The sequence below is a fragment of the Aulonocara stuartgranti genome (assembly GCF_965226115.1).
Source record: "Aulonocara stuartgranti genome assembly, chromosome: 6".
NCBI classification, from domain to species: domain Eukaryota; kingdom Metazoa; phylum Chordata; class Actinopteri; order Cichliformes; family Cichlidae; genus Aulonocara; species Aulonocara stuartgranti.
This window is the reverse complement of record NC_138944.1, coordinates 31,419,988-31,435,394: the sequence shown is the minus strand read 5'-3', so window position 1 is coordinate 31,435,394 and position 15,407 is coordinate 31,419,988. Positions and strand designations below refer to the sequence as shown.

At 41.3% G+C, this 15,407-nt stretch overlaps 1 protein-coding gene across 6 annotated transcripts in view; it reads left to right on the top strand.

Moving 5' to 3' along the window:
- The window catches only part of LOC309707803 (protein ELFN1-like), a 134,303-nt gene extending 123,733 nt beyond the window's left edge, over positions 1-10,570 (top strand). For all 6 annotated transcript variants that reach the window (XM_082535350.1, XM_082535347.1, XM_082535348.1 and 3 more), the window contains 4 exons: positions 130-824; positions 909-1,062; positions 2,892-3,058; positions 4,595-10,570. In XM_082535350.1, the coding sequence (XP_082391476.1) occupies positions 535-824; positions 909-1,062; positions 2,892-3,058; positions 4,595-6,683 (2,700 nt within the window). In that variant the 5' untranslated portion in view covers positions 130-534 and the 3' untranslated portion in view covers positions 6,684-10,570. The remainder of the gene's footprint in view (positions 1-129; positions 825-908; positions 1,063-2,891; positions 3,059-4,594) is intronic.
- The last annotated feature ends 4,837 nt before the right edge of the window (positions 10,571-15,407 follow it).

Genomic DNA, 15,407 nt, shown 5'->3' with positions numbered 1-15,407 from the left:
ACCTTTATCTCATCGTGCTGGTAACAGGGTTGTTTTTGTTGCAGCTCACAAACAAACCACTGTGTGTTACTGGCAATCCCGTTCTTACGCCCTCCTCCCATCTCTCGCTCTCTCTCCTTTTCCCTCCAGGGACCGGTTCTCACACCAAGTACAGAGCAGCACGCAATGAGGAAGAAAGAAAAGAGGTGCTTGTCCAATCAGAGGTGCAGATGGCCACAGAAGACATGAATACCAGCCAATCTGGCACTAGGACGACTTCCACTTGCCAAATCATACATAAATCAAATGTGACCCCGCTAATTAATCGACTTATACAGTTTACCTAGACACACATACTACCAATGAAGTGTTACATCCCATTCATGCACACTATTTCTTCAAGCTTTTAGCAATTCCTCGGTTTGGCACATTTGCCGCTCGTGGAACAGTCACAATTCTCAAGAAAAGCAAATCCCTGTTCATGAAAATATAACCGTTAAAAAACACACCCACCCTCCCTTCGCAATGGCTCCAGTCTACAAGAATAAATGTTAGATGGCGAGCAACTCTGGTCGGCTTTCTCCAGCGGATACTGCAATGACATCCCAAATGGCCCAGAACACTGAACAGGGACGGCAGCGACATAACACGACTGGAGGGTCTTCATCAGTGGTCTTGTCTACAGCCAGCTCCTTCTTCTGTTTCCTTGCACTGCTTTCAATGATGCGGCTGCCGGTGGTTAAGGCAGACTGCTGGCTTATTGAAGGGGAGAAAGGCTTCGTGTGGCTGGCTATCTGCAGTATGAACCAGCCTCCCTACGAGGCCATACCCTCCCACATTAACAGGTACGAAAACTTACAAAGAAACTTATTTCCACAGTATTTTCCCGAGTTGCTGGATGCTGAGAGATCTCACACATCTCTCCATAGCACTATTGTGGATCTGAGGCTGAACGAGAACAAGATACGGGCGGTCCATTATTCTTCACTGAGTCGCTTCAGCAACCTCACCTATCTGAACCTGACCAAGAACGATATCAGTTACGTAGAAGATGGAGCGTTTTCAGCACAATTTAATCTGCAGGTGCGTCCTGACACAATATGCATTCATAGGTTTTTCCATATAGGTGCACATTCATCAATGCACATACATACAGCAGTGGAAAATTACAGTATTATTTGGGTACATGAAATGCACTCTTCAAACTGTTTGGATGTATTTGGATAATGTAAAAAGTGTTCCATAATTTTACAGTATACACAGTAACTAAATGAAATCCATCAGTCTCAATGTAAACAAAGTGTTTGTGCATATGAGAGTGCATATCCAACATTAAACTGCTGCTTAATCCCACAGTGCACCAGAGGACTAATAATCCAATTACACAATATATACTTAACACTTGGTATCAAATTACTATACTATTATGCACCAACCGAATATATTCTTTTTCTTCTTCTTATTAGTATTATTAGTAGTAGTATGTATGTGTATGTTTATGTGTATGCAATAAAAATACAGTTCTGCCACTTTCCCTGTCAAAAGCAAATGCCTTATCTCATTTCTAGTAATCTGATCCCCTCCTCAAGGTGGTTTTCGTCCATGCAGTTCGTCCATGTGGCTGCCATTTTACAGTCAGGTCCATAAGTATTTGGACAATGGGACAGGTTTTGATTGGACAATTGACTGACAAGCAGTTTCATGGGCACTTGAGGCCAGGTTCTTTGTTATTTTAAGGGAGATTAAATATAAGCAGGCCTGTCAGTGAGGCCACAAAAACTTTAGGAGTGACCAAATCTGGTACTTTCTAACAAATAATGAATGCAGTTCGACCATGCCAAAAAGCCTCAAAAACCACAGAAGACAACCAAAGTGGATCATCGTAAATTCTTTCCTTGGTAAAGAAAAAGAACTTCATACCAACTAACCAATTCAAAAATACTCTCAGGGAGGTTGGTGCATCACTCGTGAAGTCTACAATGCAGAGATGCCTTCATGAATGGAAATGCAGAGTGTCTACAACAAGGCATTGTTAGGAACAGCTTCTGATCCACAGCATAGCACATCTGCGAAACATGGTGGAGGTAATGTGATGGAATGTGCAGCTCTTGGAACCGTTTACTAGTCTTTATTGATGATGTGACTACTGATAGAAGTACTATGAATTCTGAAGTTAGTGCTGGAAAAGTTATCTGTGTCCATCTTGATGTTTATAACAGGTCAGAGATTTAGTAGCCTATGACGAACCCTCACATTACACTAGTGATGATCGTTGATATCAAACTTGGGTTGTTTTGACATAGAGGTTAATGTTTCATTTATATGGTGAAATTGTCAATCTTATGTGAAAGTAATCACAATAAAACAGTCCTGAGGAGTTCACAGAGACAAATAGTTTAGAATCAAACTATGCATACCATTTCTTTACTTATTCTTATAGATTTCTACAATAAACATAGACTTATTCAAACTGTATTTATCATATATTACAAGTTTAAACTGTTCTATTTAGAATAATATGTAAACCAAAACAGGGGTCTAAAGAGATCGAAATTCTTCCATCGATATACGCACAGATGGACACAGACATGAGAATGACAACACCCGCTCATTATGGCTTCCAGGAATATTCAAGCAAAGTGTTTCACCAAACCGATCTCAACACATCCATAATGAGCTGGCATGCTTACACATCTATCCGGCTGCTGGAGCTAAGCCAGGGAGGTAAAATGTGAACAAGAAAGATCTCAGTAAATTCAGCGCAGCACACGGGCTTAGATCACGGTGTCAAACACGAATTGTTTGAATCGTCATCTGTTTGTTCCGTATGTTTCCAGCTTGTGGTGAGTGATGCCTGGCACAGGCTAGGTCTTCAGAGATTAGACTAATCCCACTTGTCTTTGCCTCCCCAGGTTCTCCAGATGGGCTTTAACAAGTTGAGGAACCTGACAGAGGGCATGTTGCGAGGCCTGGGCAAGCTGCAGTACCTTTACCTGCAAGCCAACCTCATTGAGACTGTTACACCCAACACCTTCTGGGAATGTCCGAATATAGAGAATATAGACCTCTCCATGAACAGGTATTGACAATCATGCTTACTAGGTGAAACTGCTTAAATGTTGGAAATTGCTGCTTTTTCAGCCATAATATATGAACACCAATCAGGCATAACATCGTGACTCTTGTTTTGGTGCCCCTTTTGCTGCCAAAACAGCCCTAACCCATCGAGGCAAAGACTCCCCTAGACCCCTGAAGCTGTGGTATCTGGAAGTGAGCAACAGATACTTTAGGTCCCTTAAGTTGCAATGTGGTGCAACCATGGATCGGACTTGTTTGTCTAGCACAACCCACAGATGCTTGATTATAGTGAAATCTGAGGAGTTTGGAGGCCAGGTTAACACCTCAAACTTGTTGATGCGCAAATCATTGCTGAATCATATTTGCTTTGTGGCAGGGTGCATGCTAAAAATGGCTCCAGCCATTAGGGAATAACATGCCCATGTAGATGGTCTCCAACAGTGCTTAGGTAGGTGGTACATGTCAAAACAGAATATCCACAGAGATAGCAGGACCCAAGTTTTTCCAACATAGCATCACACTGCTTGTGCCAGCTTGCCTTCTTCCCATAGTGCATCTCTCACACGTGTCCATTGTTGGTGCTTTGGGCGGTGGACAGGGGTCAGCATGGGCAGCCCCATTATTATGCACTCTGTATTCTGACAGCTTTCTATCAGAACTAGTGTTAACTTTTTTCAGAAACTTTGGTTTCAGTATCTGATGGATCAGACCACACAGACCAGCCTTTGCTCCCCACATGCAACAGTGAGCCTTGGCTCCCCATGACCTTGTTGCAGGTTCACCGCTCTTCCTTCCTTGGACAACTTTTTGATAAGATACTGACCACTGCAGAGTGGGAACACCCCACAAAATCTGCGGTTTTCACAATTTAGCCCTTGTCAAACTCACTCAAATCTTTATGTTTGCCCATTTTTCCTGCACAGTAAATGTGAGGACAAAATATTCGCTTGCTCCCTAATATACCCCACCCACTAACAGGTGCCATGAAGAAGAGATAATCAGTGTTATTCATTTTAAATGTCGCTTGTTAGTGCTCATAATGTTATTCCTGATGATTGTTGATATATATAGATGGTGAAATTGTAATTGTAATAATTGCAGCACATGTACACTGGAGAACAAACAAAAATTAAAATGCCAGGCATTTTAGCTATGCTTGTTTTCTAAATTCAACTATTTGCACTGATGATGGAAAAACGCACTACTGACCATTCAGTGATACTAATTTTCTCCTGTGACGGTATCCTCAGCAGATCCCTACGCTACTCACTTTTTTTCTCAGTGGAAATAACTGTCTTGTTCTTACTATTGGTTTTGGTAATTGGTATTGATCTGTTGACCTAAATGTATAGCAACAGCTAAATGAAATAAGCTTAACTGCTCTTTTGGACTTGTTGAAAATTGTATTGCAGAAGATGTTTTTGACCATAAGCTGAAATCTATTAAATGGAGGGAATAGGTGCATTAAATGTGAAAGAACACATCTAAAGGGGTAACTTGCCAATAAATTTATACTTTCTTATTGATCTTTTTCCAGGATTCAGGTGTTGGATGGCAGTTTGTTCTCTGGACTCTCTAAGCTGACCACCTGTGAACTTTACACTAACCCCTTCAATTGCTCTTGCGAGTTGCTGGGTTTCCTTCGCTGGCTTGCAGCCTTCCCCAACAGGACCAGTGAGAGGATGGTGTGTGACTCCCCTCATGGATTCTCGGGGTACAACCTTCTCAACCAAAATCCCCGCATGCTTAACCAACGCAGTGCTTTGTATGCGCTCAGTCACGTGTGCACAGATGACAGCAGTAGCGCAACATCCTTCTATGGTATTGATTCCACAACTCCTCCGCCAGATTTCGCCTCTCCCTGCGGACTGGATGATTGCGCTTCCGGGACCCCTCCTGATGGGGGTGAGGTGATCAGCTTGAGTCCCATTTTCCCCGATGCCAAACCCTTTATGACTGTAAAGCAAGTGCTAGATTCGAGCGCTGTGATAACAGTTCAGATTCCCGATCCGTACAAGAAAATGTACATCCTGATGCTTTATAACAATAGCTTCTTCACGGATATTCAGAATTTGAAAGATAAAAGAGAAGATATTGAGCTAAAGAACTTAAAACCAAACACTGACTACACCTACTGTGTGGCTTCTATACGAAACTCCCTTCGCTTCAACCACACCTGTCTGACCATCTCAACAGGCCGTCGAGTCGGAACAGGCAGATTACCCACTGAGTCATCAGCAACCCATTACATTATGACAATTTTGGGATGCCTGTTTGGAATGCTTGTGTTCCTTGGCTTTGTTGTCCACTGCCTGAGAAGAAAGAGGATCATGGAGGAAAAGGAAAGGAAGATGAGCAGGATCCAGAGAACACTGATAGAGCTAAAGTATGGTGGAGAAGGGGATATAGAGGGAGGGAGTGGAGGAACCGTTTCCCAGAAGCTTGGTGCTGGGGACAGTCTGTCCAGAATGCCCTACCTACCTCAGGGTGGTGAGATAGATCCATACAAGCTTCAGGAGGTGATAGAGACACCAGCCCACAAGCCCCCTAAACTCAACTATATGGAGGTGAGAGGGTCGGACATTGAAAGGGAGAGAGAACGAGAGAGAGAAAGGGAGATGTCACCGCAAGCAAATCCCCAAGGCTCAGTAGCAGAGATCTCTACCATTGCCAAGGAAGTAGATAAAGTTAACCAGATCATCAACAATTGTATAGATGCTCTCAAATCTGAATCTACCTCCTTTCAACAGGGGATCAAATCCCCCTCTTCTGCAGGTGGAGGAGCTGTTTCAACAGCAGAGCCACAGCTGGTGCTTCTGTCTGAGCAAGGAGAAAGGGAACGAGGAGGTGAGTTCCTCTCCCCGGTGTACAAAGGAGGGAGAGGAGGAAGAGAAGAGAGGGGGAGAAGTTATCATCATTCATTACAGCGACACCACAGCATGGAGGCTCCTCCAACATCTAAAAGGCCCAGCACGTCCTCCTCTCCCGGCTCCGCCCGGAGCCCTCGCTCCTTCCGCTCAGAGGGAGGGTACCACTCATCAGAGTCCCGCTACATTGAGCGAGCCTCACCAGGAGATCGAGGGGAAAGGGGGGGCGGGGGAGGTGAGCCCATCCGCACAGTCACCCCGGCTGCAGCCATCTTACGAGCTGAAGCCCAGAGAATCCGCCAGTACAACGAGCACCGTCACTCCTACCCCGGCTCCCAGCAGCATCTCCAGGAGCTGCAGCACCACCCCCAGATCCTGCAGGAACTCCACCACCACCCAGGAGGCCGCAAGCCCTCGATGTTAGACCCCCTCACTCTCAGCAGGCAGGCCAAGCAGAGGGAGTTAGCCTACTCCCAGCTTTCGCCACACTACCCGCTCTCGCCACAGTACCACAACCTGAGCTACTGCTCCAGCCCCGAGGAAGACGAGGAGGAGGAAGGGCTCCTCTGCACCCCGACCCTGGGGCTGTGGGAGCGGTTCAAACTGCATCGCAAGAGGCACAGGCAGGCATCTATGGAGGATGAAGGCTACGTGGCAGCCGGACATGCGCTGAGGCGAAAAGTTCAGTTTGCCAAGGATGAAGATCTCCATGACATACTGGACTACTGGAAGGGTGTGTCCGCCCAGCAGAAGGCCTGATCCCACGTGTGGAGATCCCCCCAAACCATGCGAAGATGGAAAATTAACAAAAGTGCATCCATGACATACTGATACACAGTGACTTATTCAACAAAGAGCTGTAAATACACACAAATGCACACATCTTACAGGAGCTACAGAATCAGATTGCAAATACGTGTACACACAGACACACACACACACGGACATACTTTACACAAACTAAGCCTTTTCTTCTGAGAGCACGGAGAAGGACCAAACTAATATATTATACTGAACGACAAAAATTATAACATATAGAGACTGAGTTACTTTTTGTAATGTAATGGAAGTTATAGCTCAGAGTTATGTAGCTATTTGTACTAAGTTTTGAATGAAGAAAAGCAGAATCATCATTAAGAATAGAAACCTTAAATGTTGCTGGGCAGGCCATCCTGAATAGTCCAGGGATGCTTTCAATCTCGTCGCAGCGGTGTATAATAAAGACTTTGCTTTTCCAGAGAGGTTGTTTTTGCATCGCGTCCTGCGATGCTGCCACATGAGTAGACTTTTTAAATTTTATTTTATTTATTTTTTTAAACTTCTGTGATTTCGGAGATTGAAAACATCAAAAGCAACAAATTCTGGATGGGTCGCCAGGCTACAGTAATATTTAACTGTGCTGAGAATGAGTAGGTAGCTCTCATCAGAGAGTGAATATAATGTGCCAAATCAACCAAGGGGATAGTAGAGCCCTACTGTGTATCAACTTCTCCTCACCACTGTTTTTATATACAGGATTTAAAAAAGGGGGGGAAAAAACTGCTAATATGAGATGTTGTTATTACTATTCATTATTCTTATTATCATTACTGGTCTTCTATTATTCCTATGATCCTCATCATTAATATTCTATTATTTGAATATGGCATGGCTCTATCGTGTGACTGTGTTTTTTTGACTGTTTTGAAACTCTCAGCTGAGGAGTGTACGCCAACAGAGACACAAACAGTCGATGGACAAGACTTTTGAGTTCTCCTTTTTCTACCAAGAGGAATGTGCTCCTCGCCAAGCCAGAAACAAGCCCCCCTTTTCTCTTGGTGAACCCCATCCCGCCCACACCCCACCCTAATCCTCCTAAAGAGGAGAACGTTGTACAGATGAGAGAGAGAAGTTCTATATTTGCAAACAGAGGTGACTGTTTTGTTTGTACAACATGGGTTTTGAAATCTTTCAGACTTTTCAGAAACCAGAATCCCGAGTTAGTCACCTGACGGATCACTTACAAATGGTACGTTTTTGATTTTGAAATCGAACTTCAAAAAAAAAGAAAAACAATTCTAATCTTCAAATGAATGTCTTCAATTCCTATAGGGAAAGCATATCTGCACTGTTCAAAATCAAAAAACGACTCTTAGAAAAAAAGGAAAAAAGACCTAAAACTCTCAGCTTCCTTCCCGATACACTGTAGCGCCACTGTGTTTTTCATCGACAATTCACCCCCCCCCAATCCCAACCCTCAAGCCCATCGCCCCGCCTCCCTCACCTTCCCCTCCCTCGTCCCATCTCCCAGGGTTTTAACGTTTGACCTTTTTTTGAATTCTTCTGGTTCCACTGTGGTGCCATTGTGCTAACTTGACAAATCGCAACACATTTGAGACGATTTTAAGTACTACTATTTACAGACCTCTTACCTTCGCATCAATACTTGTCAGTGTGCCAAACAGAACTACGATTTGCACAAAATGATCCACCACCATTGGCTCACTGCTTCCCCGCCTCCAATCATTTTTAAGACCAAAGTACTGTGGTAGTAAATTGACACCTTACCCTCCCCAACCCGCCCTCTCAAAGCCAGGACCCAACTGTTGACCCACCATCATCCTCACAGTTAACGACTCTAGCACATGCATACATGCAACTTCAAGTGTACTCATGCACTCGCAACCAACACACAGATGAATGTATTCTTTGAGAAGTTAATACTGTTCAGCAGCTGGATTCTGATGAACGAGCTGCATTCAGTCTTTGTGCCCATTGTCTGAGAGGAAACTCTCTTTGAGATGGCCAGTTGTGAGACCAAGAATTGGGAGATCAATAAGAAGCGATCGGCTTCCTAGAATCAAATGTGACCAAATTGGTGCACACAGTTGACCAGTTTGTCCTGGAAGCCCAAAGCAGTTGCTAAAGAGGTTCTATTTAAGTACTGGCAGTTGGTTGTTTCTTTTTTTAAATATATGAAGTGTTATGGTAAAATGTGATTAGTATCACTTATGTGGTGAACAGAGACTTTGTGTATATCTGAAATATCTGCAGGATTTAAACACTGGAGGTGAAAAATAGGAGAAAAAAATGTGATAATATACTTTACACAGAACTGTGCTACAACAAGTCATTTAATGAGACTGTAAACCAGGGGTGGAGTCAACAGAGTTTCATATCAATGCACCTTGAATTTAACGTTAACCAGTTTTGCGACATGATTTGAAACAGAGTTGACTCCAACCTTGAAATGATGACACTGAAAATCTACAGAGAACACAACAGATATGGCAAACAATGACAAGTTTATTGTTGAGCGGAAACACTGTAAAAAAAAACAAAAAAAAAAAACTTTTTTCTCTGCTATAATGAGTTCAGAATGCTCAAGTCATTAAGCCGGTTAAAGCCATAATCGCGTGTGAGTAAAATCATCACAGCTGTCTGTAGCACCGCAAAAAGCACATTCATTTGTGTGGCTGGAAAAGAAAAAAAAGGCAAATTTTTTAAAATGTTTTTCTTCTTCCCTGACACTGCAGCGGCTATGACATGGTTCCTCTGCTGCTGCAGCAAACAATCCAACTCTGATCTAAAAGGAAACTGATGAGCCGTGGCTGTTGCTGCGTTACACGTTCCAGATTGTGGCTTTAACCAAACAATAGCCTTAAAACATTCTTTTTTTTTCATCTTTTTAACTTTAGCGTTGCTTTGAGAATTGAAAACAAAAATAATCCTGATTTCTTAACATATACTTCACCCGACTGCAATTTTATAATTGCTTGATTCTGAAGCCTCACTTGAGCATTCTTTTAGTAACAGTAATATCAATGTAGCGATGTATTCTATTACTGTTTTTGGTTTGTTTTTCTTTTTTTTCCATTATGTTTTATAAACAGTAATGGCCTGAACTTATCATGTGTCAGAGAGTAGCAGAGCTCACCTCGAGTAAGACACAAACGAGCTGATGGTCAAGGCGACCAGATGGCGGTGACCCCAATCAGCGCTGCTATTCTTTGAACCGTGATGAAGTGAAACTGTGTTTTTGAAACAACAATGCCTAGAAAGTGGAAATAAACCGAGGTCCTACTAACAGAGAGAAATGACAATGGAGCATGCTGCAAGGAAATCCTCAGTGGAAGCTTGTGTTATATTCTTCTAGTGAATGACTCAGGAGCAAGAGAGGAAGTGAGAGAGAGAGAGTGAGCGAGAGAGAGAGAGAGAGAGAGAGAGAAAACTCTACCATAGGATCTCTCAGAGGCTTTCTTTATTTTATTGTCAAAAAAAATTAAAATGAGCACAATAAAAATAGCCTTCCTTTCACTGTCTCCTTTCCCTGGAGAAACCATACAAATGCCACAAGTGCCAGAAGTATCACAGGACTTTCATTTCGCATTTAAAAGATGTTTGATGGATTACATTTGCTGGGATAAACTTTTACTTGTATAGCCATAGATAATTCTGGTCTCATATGTTTGTGACAAGGTTGTGGACATTTTTGCTTTTATCTCAAGGCGGAGGCCAAAAAGAAACCGTTTGTGGTTCTCAGTGCTGAACATTTCAGGAGACATCTTTTTCCACAAAACGATACCAGTTACTCTGCAAAATACACAAAAGATCTTGTGGGAAGTTTTAAAATAGTTATACTCAAAAAAGCCGATGGTGAAACCTTTGGATCCTTTAACACAAATAAATAAATGTTCTTCAGCTTTAGGATATTTTATCTCTCAGATTTCTGCCTCCTTATATAGTGGAGGGAAATGACATTATTTGTGGTGCTACTGTAACCCATGTGTGCGTGTGTTACACCTGTTTTTGTCTGTGTTATGTTCTGTTTTGAAATAATGAGACGGGATCTCTGGTTCTTTAGTTTCAACCGAATGAAATACAGAAATACTGAAAACCATGAGTTGTGTGTGCTGGGCGCCTGCGAGGCCTGAATAACATAGTAATGTGATAAACTAAAAACATAAACTGGTCCATCACTGACTTGAATTAAACAATTAATCAGGCAAATAAATTCAAATTTGTAACCTGGATCGTTAAAAACTTTAGTGAAATCAAATCTCTGCAGGATTCACACAGGAAGAATAGAACAGCATACAGCAGTTTGGTCTTATTCAAATTGCAAGTAATGGATTTAACAACTTTTATCATCAGAGTGCCACTGCATGGTAACCTCCAGCCTTATTGGAAAACACTGTGACCGGAGAACATCAGCACAGACTCAAACCACACAGGCAGGAGATTAAAATCCAAAATAAATTATTTAACAGAAAAACGGGTGTTTGGGGGAAATTCATAAACTTGCATCACATCAGCTGCTACAGTAATAACAGCCTGACCTTTGAAGAAGTAGGGCGCACACAGAAATGCTAAGAACTAAGGTATGTATTCAGAGACTGCATTTAAAAGATGGATGAGGCCCCTGTGATGACGTCCCAGTGTTTCTGAAGTCCTGTCTTTGATTTCTGCTTTGCGGCTGCTCATTTCTGTCTTTTGGAATCCAGAAGTGACCATATTTACAAAAATGGGTAGAGTCCCAAGTTTTCAGCTAATGCTAACAAGCTTGGTTAGCAAGACGCACTCACAGCTAGCCTATAGATACTAGCTAGTATCAGACTAAGAAAATACCAGGACTTCACTCACTAAGACTGGAGGACATTCCTCTTGAGTACAGGTGCTAGCAAGTCATTTTATTGTTACGTATTTGCATTAAAAATAGCCTAAAACATACATGAGTAATAAGGCTCAGAGACGAGAATTAGCTGTTGTTGACATCTTGGTTTTGAAAAATCCAACAGGATAAGGAGCAGTGTTGCCAACTCCTCAGTAAGGAAAATCGCTATTGGTTGTCCTAAAAGTCGCTAGAAGTCGCTAAATGATGTCATCGCCTAATTTGCATAATTGGTCATGCTAATCTAATTGTAACCTATGTTGTTGGAGAGAGAAATAACATCGTAGAAGAGACATAAAGTGAGTACAAACGTCCTAAATGCATTTAGAGTTTATTTAGAACTACAAATTCAATTTCTTTTAGCAATTATTGTTTTTTTTTAATGTCACAATTCCAACCTTGCTCCTTTACCCGGGCTTGGACCGGCAAAAGTGACCCGAAATAGGCACTCTGGTGGAGTTACTTTGTGTGTGTGTGTTTATAAGTAGTTTTAAACCTTGTGATCCACAAAACAGCAAAAGAGTAAAAGAAGAACTGACTGCGTTACAGCACCCGCTGCTTGTTGAGAGTAAAAGCAATACGCGCTTTCACGTCTTTTTTTAGCGACTTTTTTTTTAGAAAAAAAGTCGCTAAGGGGTCTGAAAACTCGCTAAATATAGCAACAAAGTCGCTAAGTTGGCAACACTTATAAGGAGGGGTGGGTCTGACTGTGAAACTGCTTGGTCAAGCCATTAGCCAATAAGCAAACCACAGATAATCCACCATTTTCTTTTAACATAACCAATATTTACAAAAAAGTTGTATTTACAAAAATGTTTTATTCAATATGATCAAAACTGGTGACTCGAACTCGAAAGAGTTTATAGAAGTCAAGACAGAAAACAATTCCAATAGAGTTCTATGATAATTAAGTGAAGTTTAAAATAAATATAAACTGCGAAGAATCACAGTATAATATGATTTTAAAAAAATTAAGTGAAATTGACTGCAAAACAAATAAAATTAAATCAGAGAATATTTTAAAAACAGTTACTGTTGGTAAAAGTCTTTATATAAACTCAGGTTAAACAAACTTTTTAAATGTTTTTTAAAGTCCACAGAGTCAGCTAGATGTTGTGGGAGATGTTCCAAAATCTTGGTGCCACAGACCTAAAGGCTCTGTTCCCCCCTTTTCTTCAACCTTATATGATGAACAACTAGCAAATTCTGAGCTTGTAAACAAAGACTGTGAGCAGAAGTGTGTTTAGTGGCAAGCTGGAATACATAGTGTGCAGGAAGTTTGTTTAATTGTCTGTATGTGAGGGAAAAAATGCAGAAAGAAAATAATAATGGACCCAGGAATGAACCCTGCAGAACCCCACAGTAATGTTAAAGGAGAACTGGCGCACCCTAACAATCACAGTAATAGAAATCACAGCTATCACCATCTGGTGGCTTCCAGATACATATTTTATGCTGTCTGTTGCTTAAATAATGGTTAGCAAATAGAATATTCATTATGGTCACCACCTGCGTTTCTTTTGTTAGCATCCAAACATGTACTAATTAAAACTTAGCATAAAGAGCAGGTGAAGCTCATGGATAAGACATTGATTTGAATTTGAAATCTAACTCACCAAAATCACCAGGATCCTACCTCTGGGGGTAATGATAATGCATCTCATGGTTAAGTATGGAAATGGGCAAACCTCAGCACAAAGAGCCACGATCATGCCAGCATCACAGAGGGTCTGTGAAGAAATTAGTTACTTTATTATTTTGAAAAGTTAAACTGGGACCATTTTATAATACAAAACAACCAATAAACCTGCAGCCACCCTCACTGTGTAGGCAGAAATCTGAGAGACAAATACAGCATCTCAAACCGATAAACAAAGCTAAACGATCTTTATAGCTAGAAGCAAGCAACTGAGCACATTACAGGTGATTGAGGGTTACACCAACTGACACGTATTGATACAAAATAATTACATAGATACTTATTAATCCCAAAGGAAAGTTTAAAAAGCTGCTTTCAGCTGCTTCCTTATTCACAGCAGGTTGCTCTGAGATGTGATTTGGCAGATTTTTATACTCTTCCTGATGCAACCCTCAAAGGATTTGTGTCTCCTCCTTGGATTAAATCAGGGATCTTTCATTTGTTAGGTGAATGCGTAAACACTATGGAGCCACTACTTAGGTACTTGAACAGTGTCCTGCCATCTGATATGTAGTTAAGACTGGCTGACAAATCATACAGAGGTATTTATATTTAGTTTTGATCTAGAGCCTGAGGCCATTTTGTAAAAAATCATGGAGACATCACAGTAATGAAAACTGGTTAATCTCTGACTAACTGATGCTTGTAAAAAGTTTTTGTCTTGTACTTAAATATATTACTATTAAATAAACTGCATAACATATGTAAAATAAAATAAATCAGTTTTGACAAACCTACACACCACTTGAAGGTGAACATTTCCCCTTAAGAAAACGTGGATGGATATGGATACTGACAAATCTACAACGCCCTCGATAAAGATCGCACTTTGGATTGACAGCACGGTTGGGATGGGATGCTCACTTTGCTCGATTTTAATTTGACAGATAGCAGTTGAATGGACCAAATGAACCTGTCTAATGAAAACTTTATTGACAGTAAGTATTTCTGCACAGTATGTGTCAAAACATATTTTGAAATTTTGTGTTTTATATGCTGACAAATATGCAGCATTAAAAGCAACTTTGACAGATTTAAGAAAACTAGACATTCTCCTTCTTTGTGCAGGGAACAATCGGCGTTTGTGCATACGGCGCTGCTGACGTATCCCACTTCTCGGGCTGTTTTGTGCAAAACAAAACAACAAAAAATAATTTGATGTGGCTGGAGATTGAACTGCCAGCAGCTTAAATAATAGTGCAAAATCTGGGCTACCTGTACATACACAAGGGAATTTTAACTTTCTCAAACAACACAGGAAATTTTCCACATAGTTATGCGATACAATTTTCTCTCAGAGGCTTTGCTGTGCGTGAAGCAGGTGAGTGCACTGATAACAGACATCAATGCAATACAAGGCAGACGTTTTAATGCTGTGCAATGATGGGGCTACAAGAGAAATTCTAAATCAGTTCTTTTACAAATGCTGGTCGTTTTACATCACATGGACGGTTATGTCACATTCGGTGATTGTAAGTGACGACTGTACTCCACTACTTCACTGCTTTTCATGTATTTATTTATTTCTTTTATACAAGGTGAATTTACTGGTACCGTTAAAAGTATTCAAGCTGTGAAAGCAGGAGGAGCTCTGTCACATCTGAGGAAAGCACTTGAGCGACAGCACCTGAGCTGGTCTGCAGAACGCACACTCTGAACACAAATCCTGGTTACAGACCAGGTTATTGAAAGGGAATGTGTTTTTAACCATTATTATGGCAGGTAAGGGCTAATAACAAGACAAGATCAAGTTCAAGTTTGCAAAGTGTAGGGACTTAAAGTGGCTCCGAGCTGTGAGGGGAAACAGCTGTGCTCGTTTCCAGTCTAGCCCCTTCAACTTGGTGTGCTGTTGTGGAGGGTCTCTTAGTTGAGGGGTACGGCACGGATACATTGGCAAGCTTTGGAAAATCCTTGCTCTTCTACAGAACCAGAAAGTAACTTAAAATCAGCATCCATGCCGATTTACACTGTTATAACGTGGATGTATTTCAATCCAAAATGTGTCTTCTGTTCTGCATTCAGTTGTTTCTTCCTTTTTCTCTTCTGTCATTAGCTTTTATAACGCCAATAAAAAAAGAATACAATAATAAAGTACATAAATAGCTACAATCACAGAGAGTATAAAAGATGGCTG